This window comes from Aethalodelphis obliquidens, unplaced genomic scaffold (assembly GCF_003676395.1).
Source record: "Aethalodelphis obliquidens isolate GAN/ISIS:26980383/991018 unplaced genomic scaffold, ASM367639v1 scaffold38, whole genome shotgun sequence".
Lineage (NCBI taxonomy): Eukaryota > Metazoa > Chordata > Mammalia > Artiodactyla > Delphinidae > Aethalodelphis > Aethalodelphis obliquidens.
Window position 1 is genome coordinate 18,852,725 of NW_020837982.1, and position 26,385 is coordinate 18,879,109.

The 26,385-nt window shown below is 56.4% G+C and overlaps 1 protein-coding gene across 8 annotated transcripts in view; it reads right to left on the bottom strand.

The window, feature by feature from the left end:
- Positions 1-3,961: 3,961 nt before the first annotated feature.
- MPRIP (myosin phosphatase Rho interacting protein) overlaps positions 3,962-26,385 on the bottom strand; it is a 134,399-nt gene continuing 111,975 nt past the window's right edge. The window contains exons 16-25 of one of the 8 annotated variants that reach the window (XR_003438091.1): positions 22,210-25,932; positions 19,374-19,521; positions 18,586-18,703; positions 17,315-17,474; positions 16,116-16,235; positions 15,359-15,445; positions 14,691-14,853; positions 13,563-13,648; positions 6,028-9,928; positions 3,962-5,213 (exon numbers count right to left, since the gene is read on the bottom strand). Coding sequence is in view for 6 of the 8 variants with exons in the window: in XM_027131312.1 (XP_026987113.1) it covers positions 9,857-9,928; positions 13,563-13,648; positions 14,691-14,853; positions 15,359-15,445; positions 16,116-16,235; positions 17,315-17,474; positions 18,586-18,703; positions 19,374-19,521; positions 22,210-25,932 (4,677 nt within the window). In the remaining 2 variants the exon portion in view is untranslated. The other 7 variants (XR_003438090.1, XM_027131313.1, XM_027131314.1 and 4 more) reach the window with 7 other exon arrangements.

Below are 26,385 nucleotides of genomic sequence, written 5' to 3' on the forward strand. Positions count from 1 at the left end.
GCAGTTTTTAAGTTTAATTAGGTTTCATTTGTTTATTTATCTGTTTGTTTTCTGGGGCTGCGTTGGGTCTTTGTTGCTGCTGTGGGCTTTCTTTCGTTGTGGCGAGCGGGGGCTGCTCTTCATTGCGGTGCGCGGGCTTCTCACTGCGGTGGCTCCTCTTGTGGCGGAGCATGGGCTCTAGGCGCACGGGCTTAGTTGCCTCGTGGCACGTGGGATCTTCCCAGACCAGGGATTGAACCCGTGTCCCCCTGTGCTGGCAGGAGGATTCTTAACCACTGTGCCACCAGGGAAGTCCCTCATTCTTTTTTATGGCTGAGTAATATTCCATTGTATATATGTACCACATCCTCTTTATCCGTTCATCTGCTGACGGGCATTTAGGATGCTTCCATGTCTTCGCTATTTAAGTAGTGCTGCCACAAACATTGGGGTGCATGTATCTTTTCGAATTAGAGTTTTTGTCTTTCCAGATACATGCCCAGGAGTAGGATCATATGGTAACTATTTTTATTTTTGAGAAACCACCATACTGTTCTTTATAATGGCTGCACCAGTTTACATCCCCACCAACGGTGTAGGAGTGTTCCCTTTTTTTACACATCCTCTCCAATAGGTCTTTAATCCATTTTGAGTTTATTGCTGTATATGGTGTGGGAAAATGTTCTTTCGTTCTTTTACATGCAGCTGTCCAGTTTTCCCAGCACCTATCTGACTTTAATGATAGCCATCCTATTGGGTGTGAGGTGCTGCCTCAAGTGTGGTTTTTTTCTTGTATTTCCTGGATGACTAATGGTGTTGAGCACCACCATGTATTTACTGGTCTTTTATGTATCGTCTTTGGAGAAATGTCTATTCAAATCCTTCACCCATTTTTTAAATTGGGTTGCATTTTTATTGTTGAGTTATAAGAGTGTGTGTATATTCTGGATATAAGTCCCTTATCAGAAGTATGATTTGCAGATATTTTCTCCCATCTTTGGGTAGTCATTTCACTTTCTTGCTGGCATTGTTTGCAGCATATATTATTAATTTTGGTATAGTTCAATTTATCTGTTCTTCACCTGTTTGTGCTTTGGTGTCTTAACTAAGGAACCAATGCCCAACCCATTGGTGACAAAGATTTGCTCTTACTTTTTTTCCTGAAAGTCTTATATTTAGGTCTATGAACCATTTTGAGTTATTTTTTAAAATATATTTTCTTTGAACTTTTTTTTTGAATATTTATTTATTTGGTTGTGCTGGGTCTTAGTTGCAGCAGGCAGGCTCCTTACTTGCGGCCCAGCTGGCTCCCCAGATGCGGCACGCGGGCTCCTTAGTTTTGGCATGTGAACTCCCAGTTGAGGCATGCATGTGGGATCTAGTTCCCTGACCAGGGATCAAACCCGGGCCCCCTGCATTGGGAGCATGGAGTCCTATCCACCACGCCACCAGGGAAGTCCCATTTTGAGTTAATTTTTGTATGTGGTGTGATGTAAGGGATCCGACTTCATTCTTTTGCATGTAGGTAGCTAGTTGTCCCAGCACCACTTGTTGAAGAGAATATTTTTTTCCCTACTGAATGGCTTTGACACCCTTGTCAGAATCAGCTGACTGTAAATGTAAGGGCTTACTTCTGGGTCTCCGTTATCTTCCATTGATCTGACCTGTATGCCAATACCACACTGTGTTGATTACTGAAGCCTTGCAGTGTGTTTTGAAACCCAGCAGAATGAGTCCTCCACCTTTGTTCGTCTTTTCCAACGTGCTTTGGCTGCTCCAGGTACCCCATACATTTCCCTGTGAACCTTAGGATCAACTGATCAACTTCTGCAGTAGCAGCTGGGATTTTGATAGGGATTGCCATGAATCTGTAGATCAAATTGGAGAATATTGCTATTTTAACAGTATTACATCTTCCAGTGCATGAACATGGGATACTTTTCAATTTATTTAAATCTTCTTTAATTTCTTTAAATAATGTTTCATTGTTTTCAGTGTGCAAGTCTTACACTTCTAAAATGTATTTGTTTCAGATTATTTACTAGTGTAGAGAAATGCAGTTGGTTTTTGTGTGAGTCTTGTATCCTGCACACGTGCTGAGCTCATTTATAGTTTTAATAGTTTTTTTTGGTGGATTCCTTAGAACTTCTTCTATGCAAGATCCTGTCATCTGCAGGTGGAGGTCGTTTTACTTCTTCTTCCACATGGATGCCTTTCCTTTCTCTTCCTAATTGCTCTGGCTAGTCTCTCAAGCAGTGTTGGACAGATAAGGCGTGAACAGACATCCCTGTCTTGCTCCTGATCTTAGGGGGAAGCTTTCAGTGTTACCATTGAGTGTGATGTTAACTGGGTTTTTCATAGTTATCCTTTATTTATTTATTTATTTATTTATTGGCTGTGTTGGGTCTTCATTGCTGCGCATGGGCTTTTCCTCTCCACTTGTGGCTAGCAAGAGGGGGCTACTCTTCGTTGCAGTGTGCAGGCTTCTCATTGTGGTGGCTTCTCTCGTTGTGGAGCACAGGCTCTAGGCACATGGGCTTCAGTAGTTGCAGCGCGTGGGCTCAGTAGTTGTGGTTCACGGGCTTAGGTGCTCTGCAGCATGTGGGATCCTCCCAGACCAGGGATCGAACCCCTGTCCCCTGCATTGGCAGGCGGATTCTTAACCGCTGCGCCACCAGGTAAGTCCCTGTCCTTTAATATTGAGGAAGCTCACTTCTGTGCCTAGCTTGTTGAGTGTCTTTACCACTTTTCCAAATGCCTACTGGCTTTTAAAACTGCATGTACATAGCTTTAAAAAAATAGTGTTAAAGCTGTTAAAACACCATTATATTAGACCAGTGTCCTGAAACTATGCTTTGATAAGAATAATTTTTTTAAATGGGTGAAAAACAACTGAAACATCTTTGAACAATTGGAATAGTACTGAAAATGTTCACGTGTCTGTACTCAAGTTTATTTTTGTCAAGTTTTACAGATTCCACAAGTTGATTTCTAATAGGTAGAGTCAGACTTGAATTTGTTTGTGTTTATCTGAGTAAAAGTTTGGATTCTGCAGTCATTTTCACATGTTTTACTCCAAAGGTTGTGACAATATTGGGGGGAAAAAATGTTTCTTATTTTAAATTTACTTAGTGGGTCACAATCAGAATTTTACAAAATGAAATGGGATAGAGACGTCAGTGTGTGTCCTAGGAAGGGTGCATTATTTTGTGAAATGTTGGATTGTGGCTGGGGTGTATGTTTGTGCGTACTGGGTCATGATGAAAAATGCATTTTCTTTTTTTCTTTTTATTTATTTATTTTTTAAATTTTAATTAATTAATTATTTTTGACTGTGTTGGGTCTTCGTTTCTGTGTGAGGGCTTTCTCCAGTTGCGGCGAGCAGGGGCCACTCTTCATCGCGGTGCGCGTGCCTCTCACTGTCGTGGCCTCTCCCGTTGCGGAGCACAGGCTCCAGACGCGCAAGCTCAGTAGTTGTGGCTCACGGGGCTAGTTGCTCCGCGGCATGTGGGCTCTTCCCAGACCAGGGCTCGAACCCGTGTCCCCTGCACTGGCAGGCAGATTCCCAACCACTGCGCTACCAGGGAAGCCCGCATTTTATTTTTTAAATAAAAAGTAAAAATATTGTAAGTAAATCTACGAATGAAGGGGTAGGTATGGGGGAGTTATAGTTCTTTTTCTTGTATTTCTTATTGTCTTTTTGGCCCCCTGAAAGTTTCTGTAACAGAGCCAATGTACCTTAATTAGATTACGGATGTAAAATATTTCTAACTCTTCGTTGTGTGTGAACATGTGAAATCTCCTGATTTTAAAGTGTTGACAACTAATCCAGACACTTAAAAAGCAGGTTTTGTACAAGTAGAACCAAAGCTCCATCATAAATCTCTGGGCTCCTGACCAAGCCCTCTGACTTGTGACCTAAACGCCTGTTTTGCGTCATGTCCTTCCGTTAAACAAAACCTCGTTTACAGCATGCCAAGGGTGATGCAAAAATAGTTTATTATGATATTGTTTATGTAAAGTTAGGTAATATTTACAGTAGAAATGATCAGCTACATCCATGGGAATCTAGCATGTCACACAAAGGAATAAATATTTTGACAAGTAACACTTCAGTTGTAGTGAGCAGTTGATCAGAAATTTTGTATTTAAAAAGGAGCCTCAAACTAAACCGTGGAAGTCTTGAATTGTCAGAGAGCAGCGAGCTGACCAGGCCCTTCTCTTCAAGAGGCCCCTGCAGTCCCACGGGAGATGGGCCCCCTCCTGGGGGCCGCCGGGGGGGGGCACGCGGTGGGTCTCCACGCCACTTCAGCCTGGCGAACATTATGTTAGTACAGAAATTAAACGCCAGTTAAAATCATACAAGCTTATTCTTTGAACATGTACCACCTGTGAAAAATTAGCTGTGGCAGAAGTGATTGTTGCTGTGAATTATTCCCGCACTTGCCCCAGCAGAAGCAGCTACCTACGCTTTTCCACCTTGTTCGTATGCGGCCCCGCCCCGCCAGCAGCTAGGCGTAGTACGCTTTTGTCTCAAGTAGCTGGATTGAGACATTCACCCTGATAGAAGAGCATATCTGTGAGAAAGATCACTGAGGATTCTAATTGTTGAGGAGCCACTTAGAAACTTTACGTTTTATAAATATTACTTAGGAAAAGTCTTAATCGCTTAACTGGTTTTGAATCCTAACAGTAAGCCAGTAGATATGTTGTTAATACTAAAGGTAAATCCTAAAATCCATTTTAATTGGTTTTGTGATACAAGCATAACACAAGAATGAATTTAGTGTTCTTTGTAATCTATTTCTAGCTTTCTATAAAATAAAACTGAAACGCGCGACGTAGCTAGCTGTAAAGGGGAGAGGGCGGATGGCTGGAAACGTGATGGGCAGCACGCGCCCGTGCGTCTGAAGGCTGCTCTGCGTGAGCTCAGACTGCCCTCCCGGCTCATCCCACAGGCCTGGACGGTCCAGTTCTCAAGTACGCTTGCCAGCCTGACGGGCGCACATCATAGAATAACAGCCTTACGAGTTCTGCAACGTCCAAGCCGTCACACAACAACCCGGCGCTTGGCTGGACTCCCACGCAGCCCCCAGCAGGTGGCCACAGGTCACTGACTTAGACGCCAAGGTGCTGGGTCTCCTGCAGGTCCCCAGTCACTGTGTGCAGGGTCCGGGCAGGAGCCCCTCCTGTGTTCCTCCTCCTCCTGATTTTCCTCAGCACTTTGAACGGCTCTGCCAAGAATGAGGAACAAGTACAACCGAGATCTTTCAGGGAAAAACAAAACCACCTGTTAAACGGCCAGAGCTTTATGAAAGGTAACACGAGTCATTAAAAACACTTCCTTGTAATGTTGAGTGGGGTTCAGTGTTGTACCCAAAGCTGTTCATCCTATCTTAGAAAGCAGTGCTTGTATGAGGAAAAAAGAAAAAAACCCACAGACTCTGTCACAGAAATCCATGCAGTAACTTCTGAGTAATATTTACACTGCTTGCTCTGAATAATATCCCGGTTTTTCTAAATACAGAGGACCTGGGAGCTGCACGGGGTGTGCGGGGTCCCGTGGGCCCTGGAAGGAATGGACACAGTGTGTCTGAGCTGCTCTCGGGGACACAGGTTTAGGCCTGCTCTTCTGAGGGTCTTCTGTTGACAGACCTCAGGGAGGGGAGACTGCTTCCCTTTACAGAGAAACAGGAAGGAACTCACCGTTCTCAAAAGGGCAGAAGAACGAGACCGGTCTTCTCCAGTCAGACAAAACTTGAGAGACTGACAGTTCATCTCCATACTGGGTTTCTGTCCTGTCTTCCTATCAAAGAACCCAAAACACGTGGTTTCTGAGATCTCACTTAAGGCTGCTGCTTATTTAAGTTTTCAGCTGTGGAAAGTACGGCCTTGCGAAAGTGTACACACGTGAAAATACACAAAACTAAAGTGCAGCCCCGCCTCCTGAGAGCAGGCTAAGGAGGGCCGGGCTGGGCCTGCTGCGGCGGGAGTGTCCCTAGCGTCGTGCGCTCAGTGCCGAGAGCAGGGGCGGGCGCTACGTCTCACCTGACCTATGGTGAGGAAGACCTTTCCCAGGCTCGGGAGTCCGACACCTGCGCTCAGGCCTCTCGGCGCCGTCCAGGATCCCCTCTCAGAATGGCGGGATGAAGGAGCGCCCACGATCACAGGTGGACAAGATGGGTGTGCAGATGCCTGCAGTGAAAACCTCTGGAAGAAGTCGGTTCTCAGCAGCACCTCCCAAGTCTTCTAAGGGTGGGGCTGCACACCAGGGCGCCGGGACCCTCGTTAGTTTCGGCTGAGTGGAGGAAATGCTAGGGCAACAGGTAAAAGCTGTTCATAAGGCAAATTCCTATTCAACATGAAACACCAAGAGCTCACTGTCCAGGGCTGTGGGGGGCGAGACATTCCGGAATACTGCAGTTTCCAGAGGAGAGAAGCTTCCAGTTAAGGTGCCAGATCTTTTTTCCTTCTAGTATTTCATTCTTTTTAAGTATCATACTACACACTTTCCAGTCCTTTGTAAAACTCTGGCAACAGTTAAGTTTCCTCCCCTTTCTAGGTGATAAAGGTGTCTAGTATTTTTGTTTTATGAAATTGCGTCTTGAAAGTAAGCTTCTTGAGAACGATGATGAGCAAACTTCCTTTCAGGAAAGAGAACTGCTGGCGGGCTGTGTTCATTTTACTCTCTAATGGAAAACAGCTTTGAGTCCCTGGAGAAGACCACGTCAGGAGCGAGCGGCGGCGGGAAGCCTGGCTCGTGGTGCTCCGGCGGGACGCCGCGTCCTCAGGGAGGAGCGGGCGTGAGTTCCTTCGCGAGGAGAATGCGCACGCCTGTCTACCTGCTCCTCCCAGCGGGGGACACCCCGGGGCGCCCGCGAGGTCTCACCGGCTAGAGCTGGGGGACCCGGGCACCTGGCTGGAGAGGAGGTTCCAGGGTGAGCGCTCACCATACAGGCCCCTCGGAGGGGGCAGGCACTGTGCCGCCTCACCCAGAGGATGTGGAGGGGGCTGCCAGGCGCAGCGATGGAAAGATGGTGTTTCCCTCGCAGAGAAACGGCATTAAATAGACGTCTCTGAGAGTGCTGACGCCGTAGGTCTTGTCTCGTGGCCTCATCTGTCAGAACTGCTCTCAGGCAGCTCCCTCTCTTCCTGAGCCTGGCCTGAGCATGAGGCGTCGGTGCCCAGCTGTCGGGTCGGTGAGCTGCTGCCTGCGTCTGGACACCGTGAACGACAGGCTGCCCGTGACTGGCCAGAGGCTGGGCCTTCCGTCGTCCTCGGTCTCCGCCGGTCACCCCAGCACAGCCATCGCTTCGTCCCAGAAAGCCACGCTGGCTCTCGCGCCATGGCACAAGCCCGCGAGGCACGCTGCGGCCAGCACGGTCACCGGAACACTGGCCTTCAGACCTGCTTAGGCCCCGGCAGCACGTCGGAGCAGAGGCGGCCGCGAGCCCGGCGCACGTACCCTGCAGTGATGCAGGTGTTCACAGAGCCGTCAGGTGGTGTGAGCCTGTCCAGCCTCCCGCTGGCCTGTCGGGCTCGGCTTAGCTGCAGGTGCTCGCAGGTCCCAGATGAAGGAGAAACGTTTACAGGAAAATATCACTGCTGTGAAGAGACGACCCAGGGAACCTTTTCCTCCTTGGGGACGTGGGGACGCTCCCCCTGCTGGGGGAGCGCCGGGAGCACCCTGGGCTTGCGGTCACCTGCGCCTCCCTGTCCACAGCCCCCCGAGGGCCTGTTCTCTGCCAACGCAGACACCGGCTCAACCTCCGCATACGTGTTCTTCCTCCCTTCTGGAGTGCGGCAGCTGAATTGCTGCCTGGGAGCTTGGGTGCTCGCAGGGAGAGTCCGGAGGACGCTGCGTGCCGGGGGCTGAGGTGGGACGGTGAGATGCAGAGCAGAGACCCTCGCCGTCCTGTCCTGCCTGCTCACGCCAGCCCGAAGCTCAGACCTGGTTCCGAACCAGGCGGCGGCCGTCACCACGTGCTGCTGCCCAGCACTGCCGGGGTCGCTGCTCGGCTGGTTGAGCCCTCGCGGTGCATTTCCTGGCCGCCTCTGCCTGCAAGCCCCGGATGCTGCTGCCGCCACCTGTTCCCCAAGATTCCTGAGGGCCGACCTCAAAGGACAACTGATGAAGACACACGAATAAAATGCTCTTTTGACCTAATCAGGAGCACTGCACAATCCAAACGCTCACGTCTACGGGCAGACGAAACCCAACTCTGTGCGCGGACCCTGCCCTTCTGGGAGGGCCGGAGATCCCCCCAGGGGCAGCAGGGGCAGCACAGGGCCAACCCGGCCTGACGAGGTGCCTGCTCGGAGGAGGAACACGAAGCCACAGTCATGACACCCGAAGAGCCGCCCGAGCCTGGCAGAGGCCCGCCCAGCAGATCCCCAGGGCACCTGTCACGCTGCCCTCGACGACACGCTCACAGACCATTCTGGAGACAGCGCCAGTCTACATGGCGGGGGTGTCTGATGCCAGAATTAAAGGAGCTAATGTTCTCTGCTTTTAAAAACGTGGGAGGATAGCGGCGAAGGAGTGACTGGCGTGGTGGGAGGCTCTGAACAGCTTGTGAGCAGGGAGGGCCCACTGCAGCCAGGAGCCCTGAGACCATCCAGTGAGAAGACAGCACGGGAGCTGCACTCTTACACACCCCAGGGCCTCTGTCCTGCCCTTCCAGGACTTTCTCCAAATGACCTCGTGCGTTCACTTAATCTAAAAACTGAGCAAGATGATTTCTACGTTTCCACGCCCGAAGCACCCACGTACCCGAGACAGTGGTGCTCACCCAAGCAGCGAGGCCAGGAGGCCTTCCCCCCCGCGCCCGGGCCGGCTCCCGCCTGGTGGGCTTTGTTCACACTCCCCACCCTAACGGGATGAGTTGTTTTCATGGGGCCGTCATAGAACCCCGATTTCAGAGGTTTTCAAGAAGTGCTGTAGAGTGTCTGGTGGCGGTTAAAGAGTTGTTACTCAGACCACTAAGGAAGCAGAGCCGTCGGTCCAGGCCCGGCGCTGGCGCCCCCAGTGCCGCACGGCCTGAGACCTCAGGTGAACTGAAGGAGGCTTAGGAGCACGTCACGAACGGCCAGTTCTTATCTGGTTCCAACATCTGCTCTAACCTCGGCTTAACACAGGGTCTCCTGTCAACCGTATTCTGAGGGAAAACTCTCTTCATTCTTTGTGATCACAGGTCAGCATCTACCGAGTATGAAAGGACCAGGGTTCCTGGTGACCAAGAAAGAAGCGAGCGTAGGAAGGAATGAGAGGGGCCTGGTTTTGTGCAAGATTTAATAAAAAACAAACAAAAATAGGAATGGCTGCTTTCAACATTTTCCAGGTTGTGAAAGGTTTACCACGAGTATCTGGGGTGTGGTTCTAAGCGGCATTAGTGGAACAAATACAAAATGCTGTCCTCCTCTGAAGCCCAAAGGTGGTACATCCAAGGTTCTAGGCCACGCTCCCCCTCCCCCGCAGGCTACCAGCTATCCGCGCTGGGACCGCAGCACACGCCTCCACGCCTCGTGGCCGGTTCTCTCCCAGGGACCCGCCCGGGCCCTGACCCCACCGCGCACTGGGCGAGACAGAGCTAGCTTATCGCAGGCTGCTGGGCCTTAATACTGACATGAGCGCGGGGGCGACGGGGGAGAGCCACATGCGCTCGGCCCCTCGGCTGGGCTGGTCGTAGAAAACCATGGGGAAAAGCTTCGGTAAACACAACAGGGGTGATGTGAGCAACCCACAGACCAGTCTCTCATGCATCCATACCACAGTTACTGAGGGCGATAACGACGATAACGATAACAGAAATCGAAGGTACAGACGAGGGTGGTGGCCGCGGGCCAGGGAGGGTGCGTCTGAGCTGCGTGGGAGCAGCTAGTCGCGCTCCAGGTCCCTGGACTCAAAGAGCTTCAGGCGATCTTGCACCGTCAGGCCTTCCTTCAGACTCTGGTGGAGAAACAGACAGGCCGTTAGCCAGCGGCCCCGCTTGGCCCGGGCTGCAGTCCGGCGAGAGGCGCGGCTCGGGGCTCCCGGAGGGTTAGTGGGCGTGCTAGAAGGGCCACGACCCCCGAGGTGGTGGTGTTACTAAATGAGAAGGAAAAAGAAACAAGACCGATGCTGAGCTTAGCGCTCTCCCGACAAGCAGGGAGCAGACCAGTGGAGCCGGGAGAGGAGCCCTGCTAAGAAGACGAAGATGCCCGCTACGTCCGCATCCACGTCCGGTCTCTCGCGACCGCAGGCTGGCGGCACCTGCTGCACCGATCACAAACCCTGTTGGACTCTCACTGCCCCGGGGATTTGGGAACGTGGCGGTGGGAACATGTCGGTTTGTTTTACTGAGTCTCTGAGAACGGAAGCCCATCCTTGTTCATGTGGGACCTCGGCGAAGGTGGGGGACAGAGGATTTCCTGCTTTACTCTGGGAGGCTCTTCACAGAGACTTAATTTCTGGACGAGAAAAGGAGCATCACCTCAGAGCACGACTGGGAACGAAGGTGCCTCGCTGCCATCGGATCTGCGTGGCAAGTCCAGGCTTCACTGAGGCTGCGGAACCGGGGCCAGCCCACAATCAGCAGGTGAGACCGAGCCGAGCCTCCCCCTCAGAGCTGACCCGCGTCCCCTGGGGCCCCAGCTTCACCCAGGACAGCTCTGCTTGCCTGTATTTTTAATTTGGATGCCACTGGTCAGAGGAAGAGGACCAATCCACGTCCCATGCTGACATCCATTAACGCACACGACTGCCTCACGTGCTCTCGGGACTCTTCCCAAGTGCGCCTGCTTCAGGTCAGGGCTGCCACCTACACGGCTGCTGTCTACACGGCAGCCAGTCTCATCCAGGGGCTGGGCCCCGTCACCTGCCACGCTGCACCGCTCTAGTCGGGGACTTTCCCTTGGGTGGCAGCAAACCGCCACTGCTGAGTCCTGAGGGACAGAGATTTTCCCTCCACGCACTGTCACACACGCTTGGTGATCATCCCTGCTGTGCAGCCGCTCACCACAGCTGTGGGGGCGGAGCCCGAGAAGACCCCGTGCTGCCCCACACACCCAGCATCTCCGTGACCCCACGCTCAGGCCGACCAGGCGGGGGTCTCCGTGAGGAGCCTGGGAAACGTCCTCTCTGGTCTCCATCCCAGAAGAGCCCAGCTGCTCTTAGGCAACGAGCTTTCTGACGTGATGGGGGCTGAGCCTTTCTGTCCTGCTGAGGGAGGCAGGTACAGAGACAACACACGTGAAAAGGTAGACATCTGTATACATCAGACCCTGTATCAGAAAGCACCAGTGACAGGTTGTTTTTGGGCAACTTAGTTCCCGTCTTCCTGTGGGAGGTTCCACGGTTTCCAAATACAATCAGGAAAAAGGGCAGCACAGAGCTGTGCAAGTGTCCGTTGAGAGCACGTTACAGGCACCGCATCACGGCTGGTGTCCCTGAGGGTGGACCATAAGGGCCACAGCTTCCTCCTTGGGCCAGCAGGGCTGTCCCCACACACCGAGAGCATTGCTTTTACGTTGCAAACTTGGCAAGCCAAACTCGGACTCAAAACGAACACGACTCTGGGAAACCCTGCTCCTGGGCTTCCTCCTCACACTCATCTGGGTCCCGGCCTTGCAGAGAGCCGCAGGCAGACCCTCGTGGGTGTGCCTGACAGTTTCCTCTCTCATTCCCGGCCTCTGCTTTAGCAAGCTGCTGGCCAGCGTAGAAGCCGCCGTCTACACGGCCGCACATGTGTGCCAGCACATCTCATGGCCAAAGGCCCTTATTGACAGAGATGTTTCCACTGATCTTCTGGCCCTTTGCCAGAGCCCAAAGTACTGTGCAGCTTGTGGGATCTTAGTCCCCCGACCAAGGATCGAACCCAGGCCCCAGCAGTGAGAGCGCCAAGTCCTAACCACTGGACCACCAGCAGATTCCTGCAAAGCACTTTCTCTCCCCCGACACACGGTCCGCCTGATGGGGCGGGCTTGCTGGAGCAAGGCTTCCCTGGAAGGGCCCTAGCAGAAGTGTTTGTCATTTTACAGGCAAAAGGCCCAAAGCACTCACGGTGAACTTGCAGCAGCTACAGTTCAGCCTCAGATAGAAGTAAAAATCATCAACAAGAAAACTATAAACCAAGAACACGTTTCCCTTTTGCTAAACAGAATGTTTTCCACGTTTAAAGAAAAAAGCCCGAACTAAGTTTTGAACAGGCTTAAACGTTTCTGGTGATACGTGAGCCAGGACTGTAGGGAAATAAACATATCAAGTACAGAACTACTTGGATTTCCTTCCGTAAACTCTCCCTAAACCAAACCCCTCAGCCCGCCAAGTGAGCCGGGCGCACCTGCCAGCATCCCGTTCTGAGCCCTTCCTGCTGTCCTCAACTTCCTTCTCAGAGGATCAACGAGATCAGGTCAGCCGAGCTGATAAACCCACTAGGGAATGAGTGACTCTGTGCCCCGGATGCCTGGGCCTCGTGGGAGTCGGGAGCGTCCAGGCAGGGTCGGGGTCAGACAGCCTGATGTTTCTGAGCCAGCGCTCATTCAGCCCCTGCTTCCTGTCTTTGGAGGCGCCCGGGGTCCTCAGGGCTGGCAAACGCTCAGCCCCAAGCGCTCGCTGTACTGAGTGGTTTCCGGAGCTGCGTGCGCGAGGTATCAGCTCCCTGGCTTGCTGGGCTCGGGCCTCCTGAGCCTGTTAACAGGGCGGGGGGCGCGGGGCGGGGGCACTTAAGCAGTGGGTGGCTCTGTCAAGTCTGCTTCCCGACTTGGGGGCAGCGGTGCCCCCAGAGAACGTGAGCGCACAAACCATTCGACATGCATGTGACGGGGCCGAGATGCTGGCCCCACGGGCAGCCCACCAAGCTGGGGGGAACTCCCCTCTGTTAAGAGGTTACAGTGCAGTTAACTCCCCAGAACAGGTTAAGAAACTTCACATGGATCGTGTATGTGCCGGCTGGAGCAGGAGGAATGAAAGTGACCGGAAAACAAGGAGCTCGCTATGGAGGTGTGAGCAGTGTGCATGCAGGTAGCACCCCCTCGAGGGCGGCGGGCGGGTGGGTGGTGGTGAGAGTGGTTTACCTACACGACAAGGGACCGGGAAGCGGGTCGTTTCAGTTATCCCATGAGACCTGCTCAATTACGGACTGTCGGGGGAAAGAGCACAAAACAAAAGACACACACACAATAAATCCTAAATGCAACGTGCTGGTCACCCCCACCCTCCAACCCACCTTCCCACAGAGGGGCACGTGGGGGCGGAGGGCACACGCTGTGGGGGGAAGGGGCGCAGGCAGCTTTGTCTCTTGAAGGCAGCTGGCGTCAGCATGAACTAGGGACATGCAAGGAGCAGTCCAGATGGGGCAGGACCGACCCAGCAGGGCGCCCGTCTGAGGGGATTCACCCGAGCCCTGCTTGCTGTGGGCCTGGCCCTCCGCTGTCGCTGGCAGGAGATGGTCCCCCTGCTGGGCGAGGGACACACTCAGTGCGAAGCCCCCGGAACTGGCCCAGCAGGCTAAGCGTGTGGGGCCAGTGAGTTCTGGGACCCTGGGGACCCTCTGCTGTGGCCCTAGGTGGGCTCTACGTACACAGGGGCTGGACCCCAGACTCACCTTGGACCTGATGCTTCTGAGCTGTCGGCTGACGCAGGATCTGTCTTTCTTCAAGAAGTCAGGGTTGCTTTTAGACTTCATTATATCTGAGAAGACAAGCAGACCCAGTGCCTGTTTTGTAAACCCCCTGGGAACAGACTTGGGCTTGAAGGCTTCCAAGGCTTATCATCCTCACCCACACGTGAGACGTTTCCTTCAACGACCCACGAGAACCCCAAACAAAGAGCTGTAAAGCACGAGATCCTTGGAACAGTTGTGGGCGCTGGGAGACCTGGAGGAGGCACGCGAGGCCCCGGGCCAGGCTCCTCCCCGTTGGCCGGCCGCAGCACCCGTTGCCCCTGGGCTGCTGGGCACACCTGCCGCCCTCCTCCTCCTGAGAGCCCCGGGCTGCTCAGGGTTTTTAACTTCCCATACTTAACGGCGCTCTCCCTCACTTGCTGAGAGCTGTGCAGTGACCTCACGGTTCAGCCCCCCACCGTGGAGGCAGAGCCAGCTCTGTGCTCTTGTGCGTTCAGAAGGGTCACAGGCTGCACGTGCTCACTCCTAACCCTAAATCTCCCGGCCCCCAGATGACTCCTCGGAAGCAGCCAGTGTCACCATCCCGTCCCGGGTCTGATTTGAGCTTCGCTGCACATGGCCTGCCTGCCTTCGGGAAGACCTGTAACGTGCCCGCCCAGCAGCGATGCAAACTGGCGAGGAGGGATCCTTGCCGGCCGAGAGGAAGCGGGTAGTGAGCTAGGGCATCTCTTCAGTAGGCGGCATCCCCCCATCCCCTCCCCCCATGGCCTTCTGCAGATTTTATGGTAAACCCCCAGGATCAATAACCAGCGAGAGCTGCTTACGGAATGAGTGAATTGTTCAGGAAAATGGGGAACACAGCCGGCTGTCACTGTAAACACACACCCCGAGGTATGACTGTCCCTCAGGGCAACCAGTGCAGCGTCGGAGGAGAAGGGCTTCCCAACCAGGAGGGCCCGAGAGCCGGGCGCCTACCACCCCTGCAGCTGTTCCCTACCAGGAAGTTAGTCTGACACAGAAAAGGACCCCTCTGCTTGAATCAAGCGCCAGCAGCTCCAGGACTAAATCGGCGCGAGTTACTGAGTCAGAATCCAGAGCTGGAGGACTCACCGTAGCCGGACACGGGGGTGTGTTCCGGTGACCTTTCACCCAGTGCGTCGGTCGCGGCTTTCAGCTGCTCCTGCAGCCTGCTGACGTCACAGTCGGCCTTCGCCCTCACGATGCTGAGCTCTGTGTAGATGTCCTTGTACTTGTCACTAGCGTACTTCTTGTCCTTGGGGATAGAAGGGCAAAGAGCAGTTACAGCCAGGCTGGGTGGCCCATGCTCCTGGGGCCAGAGCGCTTCGGGGGTGACTGGGGATGGGCCCGGCAGCAGGGAAGGCAGGCCAGCCCCCGCCTTCCAGAGGCAGAAACTGGACACAGAGTGGAACAGGCACAGCAGGGCCCCGGGCTATAGCCAGGCTGGCGCCGCCTTGAGCCCCAAGGACCTCTGTGTGGCTTCAGGCTGGAAAACCCCTGTGCCTTGGATCTCCTAAGTGACTTGGCCTCCAGGAGCGCCCTCAGGAGGCAACAGTGTGCCTGGGTCTCGGGTCCCTGCCCCAGCACGTGGCGGGCACGGGGACAGCCCCTTGTTCCTGCCGCGCCCGCCTGCAGGCTGCCATTCTTCTCGTGGAAGCGAAATCTACTTCAGAGCTGCTACATGTGACTCTGGACACGCGTGGCCCCGCCCCATCCGGAGCCCATCCCCCAGGTCCACGGGTCCCGGGGACGTGCGTTACCCGCAGCGCCGTCTGTAGCTCATCCTTGAGGGAGCTGATCTCCTGTTTCAGGTACTGAATTTCTGACTCCTTGACCCGCAATAAGACCTAGAAAGAGAGAGAAATTAAGAGACTCACGTTCGGGAGCAGAGGGACTGCCAGGGCCTCGGAAGCAAAGACTGAGCCACACGGAGGACTCGCCTCCACACGCCGGTGGGCAGGCAGCTCTCTCCCGGTCCTTGTCAGGAAGAAACGGCCGTGACCCCTCCTGACCCGAAAGCCTCATCCTCAGCCCGGGAGCTCCTGGCACAGAGCCCAGGAAGGGGTCCTGCAGAGACCTCAGGTCAGCCTCTCCCATCATTTAGGAAGAGATGGTTTCATGAAATTTTAATTGAATGGGGAAAAATCTAAGTGCTTTCCTAAAAGAACACCTTATACATAAGAAGCAATCATTCTGACTTAAAATGAACTTTCCTGATCTTGAGTAATACAGCCTTAAGAATCTCAAGCAGCTGCAGTGTTCACAGTTATTCAGTTTCATTTTAGTTGGTCAGTGTTTGTGACGTGGTGGAACAGAGGGGCGGAGGGCAGGTGAGTGAGGATGGGTTAAAGGTCCCTGTGGCCTCGTGAGGGGGTCCCACGCTGCCTGGCAGCTAACTCTTCTCTTTTGCGTCCTGGCATGACTCAGGTCTTTCCAGGTTCTCCCCCTCTTGCTGCCCATAAGCTAGGGGCTTGTATGGTGTGAGCTGGTAAAGAGGGACCTGGCTCTGCGCCGTACCTCTAACTCATAGGCGTCCTTGCCCTGCGTGAGAGGTGAACCAGCAGCCTCGCCACCGGCGTCCCCGGTCAGCAGCGTCCGTAGCCGTGAGATTTCAGCAGCCAGGCGGTTGTTCAGCTCCTGGGGGACAGCAACACAACCAAACAGGGTGCTCTACAGAGCTGTTTGACCACGAACAGAGGGCGCGGCCAGGGTAGCATGCAGCACGGGAGGCCTGCAGCGGTGCCTGTGCACGGTGGCATCTCAGAGTCAGTGTGGACACCCTTGCCAAAGCCATTTACACGGCCCAATACTTTTGTGGAACTGCAGCTGCAGGATCCATGCTCCTCAGCCCCTTTCTGTCACCGTGACTAGTGTTAATCAGTTCCAGGATTTGTGCTCCTGAGTTTCTGCAGGATCAGGACCTCCTGCCACCCTCACCACTCGCTTTCTGTACCTTCTTTCCAGCCAGCAGGTGGTCGTCTTAGGCCACCGCAGTGACCAAGCAGAACCAGTCCTGCTGGAGTGTCCCCCACATATGGGCAGCTGTGGGCCCACAGAGGCCTCGAGCCTGGGCCAGGCCGACGTGGCTGTCTCCTCAGTGCGGGGGGAGGACGAGGGGTCTTGTACCCACAGAGAAGCTTTTTTGAAACTAGACCTACCTTGAGCTGTTCCATTAGCCAGGATTTTATATGTACCCCAGTTTTCTAAGGAGCAGGCACATTTTTTTTTTTTTTTTTTTTTGGCGGTACGCGGGCCTCTCACCGCTGCGGCCTCTCCCGTTGCTGAGCACAGGCTCTGGACGCGCAGGCTCAGCGGCCATGGCTCACGGGCCCAGCCGCTCCGCGGCATGTGGGATCCTCCCGGACCGGGGCACGAACCTGCGTCCCCTGCATCGGCAGGCGGACTCTCAACCACTGTGCCACCGGGGAAGCCCAGGAGCAGGCACATTTTAAGAGAATAATCTGACAGAATCAAATGCGAGCAGGGTATGGTCTTGACTGGGAGGTGTTTAAACACGGTCCCAGCCGTGGGGACGGGAGACCTGGACCCGTGCCGCCCAGCAACCACGGAGGAGGAACAGACATCTCGGAGCCTCCAGACCCCAAGGCCAGCGGCCAGCTGCGGAGCCGGAGGGGCTCAATCCCAGCAGCTGCAGGGAGCTCCTGTCCACACCCCGGTGATGCCAGACGTCGGGGGGGGGGCCCAGTGCGGCGCACCTGGTTGTGGGCGTTGAGCTCCTGGTTCTCGCGCTGGCACTGCCGCAGGGCCTGCCGCTCGGCCTCCAGCGCCTGGGCCAGGTGGGCGTTCTCCAGGCACTTCTGCGAGTACTGCTCAGAGAGGACCTCCAGCTCGCGCTGCACAGACTGCAGCTCCTCCCTGGGGAGAGGGCACTGCTCACTCCTCTGCCCTCGCCCCAGGGCCCAGGCCTCTAAGAAGCTCAGAGTCCCCTTCGCGAAGCCTCAAGGATGCCGAGACCCACACAGCAGAGCGACCGCGAGCAGAGCCCTGCACCTTGTGGCCATGCAGCTCGGCGGCTCCGTCCCTGTGCTCTTACCAGCAGTCGAAAAGCCCCCACGGGCGGCACTCCTCTCCCAGGGTCAGGAGAGGCCTCACCCACGCACCCCAAAACACGCTGTGTCAGAGAGAGGTCAGACCTGGGACCGTTTCTAGCACTGTGCCAACTCGATCCACGTTCAGAAAACCAAAGCCTCGTGACGTCGTTCTCGGCCACCCTGGACTTGAGAAGGGCTGGTACTGTGGAACCGACACCCCCTCCAGCCGAGGTGAGCTGCTCCCGGCCACCTGCCCACCCACCTGCTCCCTGACTGCACTGCACGGGAGCCTGGGAGAGGAGAGACCCTGACTCTGTGCGTTGCGGAGCCCCATGAAGGCTGGCTCTGCACGGCCCCTGCAGCAGCCAGTCGAGGCGCTCCGAGTGGTGCGAGTTCCACTGAGGGCAAAACTAAAGAGTGGCCGTGCTGGTGAACGCTCCCCATTCCCCTGCCTCTGCAAAGAGAACTGGCACACGCACGTCTTAAAGATGTAGGGGTCGTGGCCACTTCTGCCACGCACAGCCACAGAGCATCTGTGTCATGCGCTACACCGCGTCCCCTCCCCACGAACTCCTGAAGCAGCAGCAGCTGACGGACAGAAGGAATCTGGGGTAGCCTCTGAGGTCGGCCCTGAAGATCCGACAGTATTTATAAAATCTCCTCTGCCACGTCTTATTCTTTACATTTTAGTAACTGGTTTCTGTCTGACTCAGTAACAGGAGCCCACTTGGGCCATGAGAGCAGTGGTTCGCTGACCCCCAGGTTGGTGCTGGGCCCCTCAGGAAGGAGGCTCTGAGCAGCCTCAGCGCCCACGGGCCTCCACCTGCGCCACCCTGGGGACCCGAGTCTCTGTGGCTCTTACAGGGAAGGTGCCGCCCCGCCCCCGAAGGCCCTCCCTCCGGCCCTGCTCGCAAGGGCCACCTCCGGTGACTCACAGGTACTGCCGCTGCAGGGCATCGATGTCCGCATTGACACTGCTGATCTGGGACCGCTGGCTCTTCTCCAGCTCCCGTTCCATCTCCTCGCGGTGGGCATTCTTCATGGCTTCGATGGCTGTGGACAGGATGTGGCCCTCAGCACCCACGGGCTTGGGAGGTGAGACCGACAGGAAGGCGGGACATCCCCCCCCACTGCTCATGCCAGCCCATTGGCAGTTGGGCCGGGAGGATTCCCGAGGAACTCCCCCATGAAAGGGATGCAGGTGTGTTTTTTTCTTGATGTTAACAGAAAACCAAACTGATTCAATAAATGTCAATGTTAAATCCAAGTATGAGTTTGTAGGACAAGCAGGCTTTCAGGCTAGGCCTGTTTTCTTAGTGCCGAAATCACAAGCACCGCAGGATAGTTACATGAACGGAGGGGACACAGGCCAAAGGCCCAGGGCTCAGTCCGGACGCTCTGGGCTCTCACGGACCAAGGGCCGCGGGCAGAGGTGTCCGCTGCCAGAGCAGTGCCAGCAGACGGGCCGATGAGACCAGGGCAGCCCCTCACAAGCACCAAGGGTGCCGGCGGCCACGGAAAGCGGGAGTGCTGGCGCGGGGCTCTCGGGCTCTCAAAGGGCTCCTCTAACAAGCCTTTCCCCCAAGAGAACTGTCCAAGAATTCTCGTGGGTAGCAAGGCTTCAATCTCAGCCGCAAGACGGTGAGAAGGCCAGTCACTGCTCAGAGCTGTGCGATCAGCTCAGGAAGACCCTGCGGCCCGTCCCGGGGTTAGCGGCTCCCACCTGAGATGGTGGCCGCGGTCTCCTCAGCCAGGAGGCGGTCTTTCTCCTCCCGCAGTTTCTCCAGTTCCCGCTGGTGCTGCCTCTGCAGGTCTTCGATCTTCTTCTGGTGTGTTTCTTCCATGGCTGCAAACCCTCGCTCGCACGTGGCCTGCAAGGTGCACAAGAGGCTTTACGGACTTTTCTTCTGCTATTTTACTGAACAGACCTCAGCCCTGCCCTCCAGGCTCCTGGCACAGAGAAGGTGCTCTCTTGAGCTGAGCCCCGCGCCAGCTGTCTGGAGACTCACTCTGCTCCTGCGTGTGTCATGCTCCCAGAGCATTTAGAAAAGGGTGCCTGATTTCTGCGGTTGTTGTGCATCCCATTTCTCTGTAAAAGAGTTGGTATCGTGGGCAGGAAAAGGCCGCAGTAGAATTTAAAATAGCCAATCCTGGACCTTTATGGACCGACAGGAGGGGGAAGGACAGAGTGAACGGGCAGAGGCTGGCCGTGTCTGGTCTGAGTTTCATGGGCATCAAGCACAGTCATGAACAGTAATGTCTTTGTCAGCCGCAGGGAGGCAAGGCCATCCTGTGAGTGACGGGTAGCGGGTAGCCCAGTGCACGGAGCCAGGGGGCCCAGCCCTGCCACTGCCCAACTTGGCCGCCCTCACCGGGTCACTGAACCTCTCAGGCGTCCGAGAAAATTAGGCTAGGGTGTACAACTTTTCCTTTTCCTTTGGAAGGAGTACAAAGAGGGGGCACTAATTAACGAGTGCCTCTGCTAACTGTACCGAGACCCACGACAGAAGAGCTGCTCCCCAAACCTGTCTGTGCCTCGCTGCAGCCTGGCTTGGTGTTTGACCTAGACGTGGGTGTGGGGAAGGACACAGGCATGACCCAATAAGAAGGGCTCAGACCACCCCACACCCCCTCACTGTGTAGTAGCCCAGGCCTGGCTTATCAGCTGGTCTCACTGATGGGGTGGGTATGAGGGGTGGTCTGTGCAGCTGTTCTGTGCGTGGAGGCACATTTCTTGTCTAAATCCCTTGGAAGATCTGTTTCAAAGTAGGGATCGCGCCTTTCACTGATCCTTAAAAACTGGAAGAATGTGGCCACGTTAATTCCAAACCCAAGTATCCTGTACTTGCACATGGATCAAGGAAGGGTACCAAGAAATCCAGCCTCCGTGTGGGCACCTCTGTCTCAGCCCCCACGGTGCCTGAGAGGCCCTTCTGAGACTCTCCAGTCAGTATTTTTCAAACTCACGGTCAGAGTCTGGACTTCCCTGCGACAGATTTGCCTCACTGGGGAAGTGGTCTTAAGTGCTGTGCGCCACTCACTGGGCGTTTTTCTTCTTGCAGGGGCTCCACCTGGAAGCTGCTGTCTCCTCTCACTGCCCTCACACCCCGGGACACTGGAGGGTCCTAGCGCTGCCCTCTCGCATGCTGTGGTTCAACGTGGACTCTTGGTTAACACATAGCTGCAAGGTCTTAGTTTGATTTGAGGGCTTTAGAATAAAGATAAGGGTCAAAATTCTTCCTACAGAAACACTAAGGTGTCTTTAAAGACTGGCTGCTTCCTTGGAGAGTATATGTGTTTAAGAAACAATCTAATTTTTAAGGCAGTAAGTAATCCCTGGGATCAATCAAAGTTCCTCGGCAACCACTGTGCAGAGTCGTGAGAAAGAGCACCAGCCTTCAGCTATCAAAAGAGGGGCCCTCAGGCCAAGACCCCAGTCTCCCTGACCTGGGCAAAAATCTGCACAAGTAACAGCTGTCAGCCGGGCCCCAGGAGAGTGGTTTGGTTGTAATTTCTGCGTGTCTCACAGGGCCCAACAAGAATAGGCACAGGACAGAGGACGCCGCCCACAGCAGGCAGCATCCAAGCCCCAGCCTGCATCACCGCCGGGGCAGAGCCTGCCCCCAGTGTCAGTCCAGGGCTTTCCTCCCTCCCGGGTTCGTGCCGATGGGCATGAGAGCCAGGCTGGGCCTCGTCTGAGTTTCCTGCTGCGCAGACGGGCTGGGTGTTGTGGGAAGCGGCCGGGAAGTTACTTTCAACGCGGCACTGGTATGCGCCGGCCGCACGGGGACTGTGTGGCACTTTCCAACAGCCCTTGAAGCTTCCTTGGGATCCAGAATGGCCTTCAAAAGCTTTGCACTGACTTAGTGGAAACGGCCTGGCAGGCACTAACGGCCCGCCTGCTTGTCGCAGCAGCGCCGGGCTGCCCTCAGGACTGGACGCACTGCCGGCTCACAGCTGGAGGACGGGGCTGGGGACGGAGGGCACGGGAAGAGCCTGGCGTCTACTGGATGCAGCTCAAGGGATGGCGAGAAGCCCGAGAGAACGAAGCCCAGAGCCCAGGCTGCCCTGATGGCTCCACACAGCCCAACGCCCCAGGGCCCGAAACGTCACCTTGATGGGCCAGGGCCTGGGAATCCTGTCTACCAAGGTGGGTGTGAAACGGGGTCGGGGTGTGGTGGGAAGGTCACTTCTCAAAACCCCTGGAGCAAATAAGGCTGTGCTCCCTGTAAGAGCAGCCGTTCCCACCAGATGTCTGTCCCCTCAACACCCCACTGCAAACATTCTAGCCTTTGGGAAGCCCAACTCTGCTCTCCTAGGACAGCAGGAAGAAGAGGACCCTCCCCAGGTCCAGGTCTGCACAGCCTGGAGGTGGGGGCAGTGGGGGAGCTTCCCCACCACCCTGCCTCGCCAAGCCCTGCTGGGACCCCACCGCAGCCAGTGGGAGGTCAAGCGGGGAACAGCCCATCAGCTCCTTCTGCTGTTCGGTGACTTGGAGCCAAGAACCGTGTCCCAGCTCCGCCTGCACTGGACGCCCCCCGACCGCTCTGCTTCGAAACCTTGAGGCTCTCAAAGTCCCTCTGGCGCTCTTCCCGCAGTGAGGCCGCGCCACCCGCCAGGTCCTTGTGCTCCAGCGCTTCCCGCAGGACGTCCACCTGGGCCTCCAACTCCTGGATGCGCCCCTTCAGCCCCATCATGGAGTCGGCCTCCCCCTCAGCTGGCCGGCTGGAGGATGGGGGTCCGTGGGCTGGTGGGGCGGCAGGGGGCCGCCCCTGGTAGTGGTGCAGGGTCTCCTGCAGGCACCGCAGCGTCTGAGAGTAATGCTCCTGCAGGGCCCGCAGCTCCTCCTCATGGATGGCCTGCAGCTCCCTGATCTTGAGCTGGAACTTGTCCTCCAGGGTCTGCACCTGGTCCACAGGCTGCCTCTCCAGGTCCTGCCTGTCCCCCGCCAAGGCATCCAGCTGGCTCAGAACCCTGCCACGCGCAGTCTGCGGCGCACCCTCCGCCCGGCTCAGCCGCTCCCCTGTGTAGCTGACCTTCCACTCCTCAAACCACCCTCGTGGGGCAGCCAGGCTCTCACGGCGCTCACTCTGCCCCTCTTCCAGACGCCTCTGCTGCTGGCCCAGCTGGGCGACCTTGGTCTTGAGCTCCGCGTTCTCCCGTTCAACGATGGCGATCAGCTCCAGGTACTCGCTCTTCTGCTTGCGGAGAAGCCCCTCGTACTCCTCCCTCAGGGCCCCCACAGCGTGCTCGTGCTCCTGACAGGAGGCCCCCCCGCCCGACCAGGACTCCCTGTAGCCCCGGAGCTCCTTTTCATACTCCAGGCGGATCCTGCAGGCTGTGTAACACACCTGAGCCTGAATAATCGCATCTTGAACTAATAAGGAAGAATACTGGCCGAGGCCTCCCAGACAAGCGCTACGGGAGAGATGCCGGGATGCCTGGAGAAGCTTCTGACAGTCTCGCACTGCCTCCACAGAGAGAAGTGAGGTTAAAGTGGCAGAGATCTCTCCCAAGAGACTGGCCTTATCCTTAAGCTGCAGGGCGAGCTCTTCCTGAATAGCAACCAAGGCCCCAGAGCTCTGGCTGGACAAGGGACAGAGAGCCTGCGAGCCAGCTGGGTCCGGATGACTTGGTACTTCTTCCGGCAGGCTCCCAGTCCAGGACACCTGGACACCATCTCCGGCACCTGCTGGAAGCTGGAGGGTTTCCGAGACCTGCAGCATCACTCTCTCGAAGTCGGGTGTCTGGTAGGCCCCTAGGATCTCCCCCAGCATGCGCTTGTGCTGCTGCAGGGCTGCCTGTGTCCCCTGCAGGGTCTCCTGGATGCTCTGCAGCCTGCGCTGGAGGGACCCCCTCACCGAATGCACGGCAAGGCTGAGCTCCGCCCTGACCCACGTGGCGTCGGCCAGGGCAGCGACCGGGGCTGGCGGGGCGTTTGGCCGCCCACCTCCCGAGGCACTGGCTGCCTCTCCGCCCAGCGTCTCCAGGTGCCGGCTCAGGGACTCGACCTGGCTCCAGAATTCTCCATCCACCAGCACCTTCTTGGCCCAGGCATCCACTGGGGCCCCAGGACAGGCCACGGTACTTTCGGACTCCAGCGGCCACTTTCCGGACTGAGAGATCTCGAGGAGCACGTGCGAGATATCGGAGGTGGTGTTTTTCAGTGAGTCTGCTATCTGGTCTATCAGCGTGGCTTCCAGAGCTATCTGATCAGAAAGGAGCTGGAGCTGCTCCTGGTCGCTCAGCTCCGGCAGGTATGGTGGCTGCCGTGAGGTCGCTTTCTCTTCCTCCGAGAAACCCGCCTCCCCTGTGGGAGGCGGCTGGTGACACAGGGCCTGGATGGCGCCGACCAGCAAGCTTTCCACGCCGGCCAGGAGCCCCGCCCCCGCGTCAGCCGGCAGCGACCGCAGCTGTTCCCGGCAGCTTTCCAGGCAAGCCAGGGCCTGGCTGTTCTTCACCCGGAAGTCACCGAGCTCCTCCACGTGGTTCTCAACCACCTCCGCCCTCGCCTGTCTCTCCTGCTCCAGCTGGGAGGCCAGCGCGGCGACCTGGAGCAGGCTGGCACGGAGCTGCTCGCGCAGCCGCGCCTCGGTGCCAGCCCACTGTTGGTGCAGAGCGAGCAGGGCCTCCTGGCTCTGGCCCTGCTGGCTCTCCAGCTTCACTGTCACATCTTTGAGCTTCTCCTCGGTGACGTAGAGCTTGGTCTCCAGGGAGTGGATGATGGACAGGTAGGTGTCCGAGTCGCTGGTCGCTGGGAGCGAGCTGGGGGTGGCCTCCGACGACATGCTTTCCTCCGAGGGTGAGCGGTCCTGACTGGTGTCAGAGGACGTGCTGCTGGTCCAGGTCCTCTCAGACCCGTCAGGGTGGGTGTACTTTTGGCACTGGATCGTGGAGAACCGGATTCTTTGTCTCTTAAGGCCGGGTGCTCCCTGGTCGGGCTTTGAGGTGCTCTGCAGGTGCCCCTCCCTGTCGGACACTTCCGACCTTGGGGGCACTGGGCTCTTTTCTCTCCTGGGGCTGCTGTCCCTGTGCTCCTCCCCCAGGGCAGCCCCCGGAGGTGCGCTGGCAGCCTGGAGCTGTGGGCCCGAACGCGCGACGCCGTCCTCCTCCTCGGCTTCTTCCAAGAAGCTCCGTGGCTCCTCGGCGTCCTCTGAGGACTCCTTTGCCTGGAGCTTCACTTCTGTTTCCTCTAAGCTGCTCCCCAAGACAGTCATCTTAACCAGCACATCCTGGAGATCCCGCTCTTTCCTCGCCAGCGCCTTCTCGTGCGTGTCCTGGATGCACCTCAGCTCCTCCTCCTTCTCCCGGAGCCGCGTGTGCGCGCCCTGGAGCTGGCTGGCCACCCTCCTGTAGGAGCGCTCCAGGCTTTGGTAGTCAGCCTCCCTCCCCTTCAGCTTCTCCTCAAGCGCAGCCACGTCCCCGTCGGACAAGGCGACACGGCCCATCAGCTCTTGGAAGCGCTGTCGGATCAGGTCCCGCTCGTCTCGGAGGCTCTGGACGTGCTCGGCCAGCTTCTGGATGCTGGCCTCTTTCATCTCCAGCTGCTCCTCCAGCCGGTGCACCACCTCACTGCCCTCGGACTTGGCACTCAGCTTCTCCTTCTGCAGGACCTCCATCTGCTGCTCGTGGTCCTGGAGCCGGTCCTCGAAGGCGCTGGCCCTGTCCTCTGCCTCCTTCAGGCTCTGCAGAAGCTCCTGCTTCTCCCGCTCACAGCTCCCCAGCAGCAGCTCGTAGTTCCTCTGCAGCTTCTCCTCCATCAGCCTCTGGGCCCGCTCGCTGGCGCTGAGCTGCTGGCTGAGGTCGGCGATGCGCTCCTGCAGCCTCTGCACCTCCTTCTGCCGGTCCCGCTGCAGCGCCTGTTGCCTCTCCAGGTCCCGCAGCTCCTGCGTCCTCCCCAGCAGCAGGGCCTCCGCGCTCTGGAGCTTCCGCTCGCTGGCGCGCAGCTGGGCGTTGAGCGCGGCTTCGCTGTGCTGCCGCTCCTCCAGCTGCTCGCGGACCTTGTCCTTCTCCAGCTTCAGCTCGCCCTGGAGCTTGGCCAGTGCCTGCTCCTTGATGGTGAGCTCGGCGGCGGCATTGCCAAGCCGCGCCTGGAGGCTCCGGATCTCGGCCTCGTGGTGCCGGATCGCGTCCTTGGCCTCCCCGTAGCTGCGCTTCAGGGCCTGGATCTGCCGCGTGATGAGCTCCTGGCGCTGGCACTGGGCCTCCAGCTCGCCGTGCAGATCCTGGTTGACTCTGTGGAGCCTCTGCCAGGCGCCGGACGGGCAGGTGGCCACTTCAGTCTTAAAAAAACCGATGAAATACGGGTTAGTAACACTCGGCCTCCCAGTTCTGAGTGTCACACCTCTGGCCAGGGTCAACCACAGAAAGGCTCCTTGGTGGGTCTGCCTTTTATCCTCTGCACAATTTTATTTTCATTTAAAAAAAAAGAAAAACTAACAAATCGTCTCAGTTTTTTTTTTTTTTTGGTAAGTAGCTGCTTCCAGGTAAACAGAAAACATGGACATTAACATTCAAAACAGCTCTAACCGAACAGCTTCTAGGAGAAATAAACCAAACAAAACTGAATAATGGAGCACACTGATAAGCAAAACGAAGACTGAGGGACGAGAGACTCCAGCAAGAGGGACGGGCAGGAGCAGAGCAAAGCATCCGTTTGTTTGTTTTGCAAAACAAAAGGCACACAGCTCCAGACCACAAACCCCACCAAAGCGCAGGACCGGTGACGACGCCAC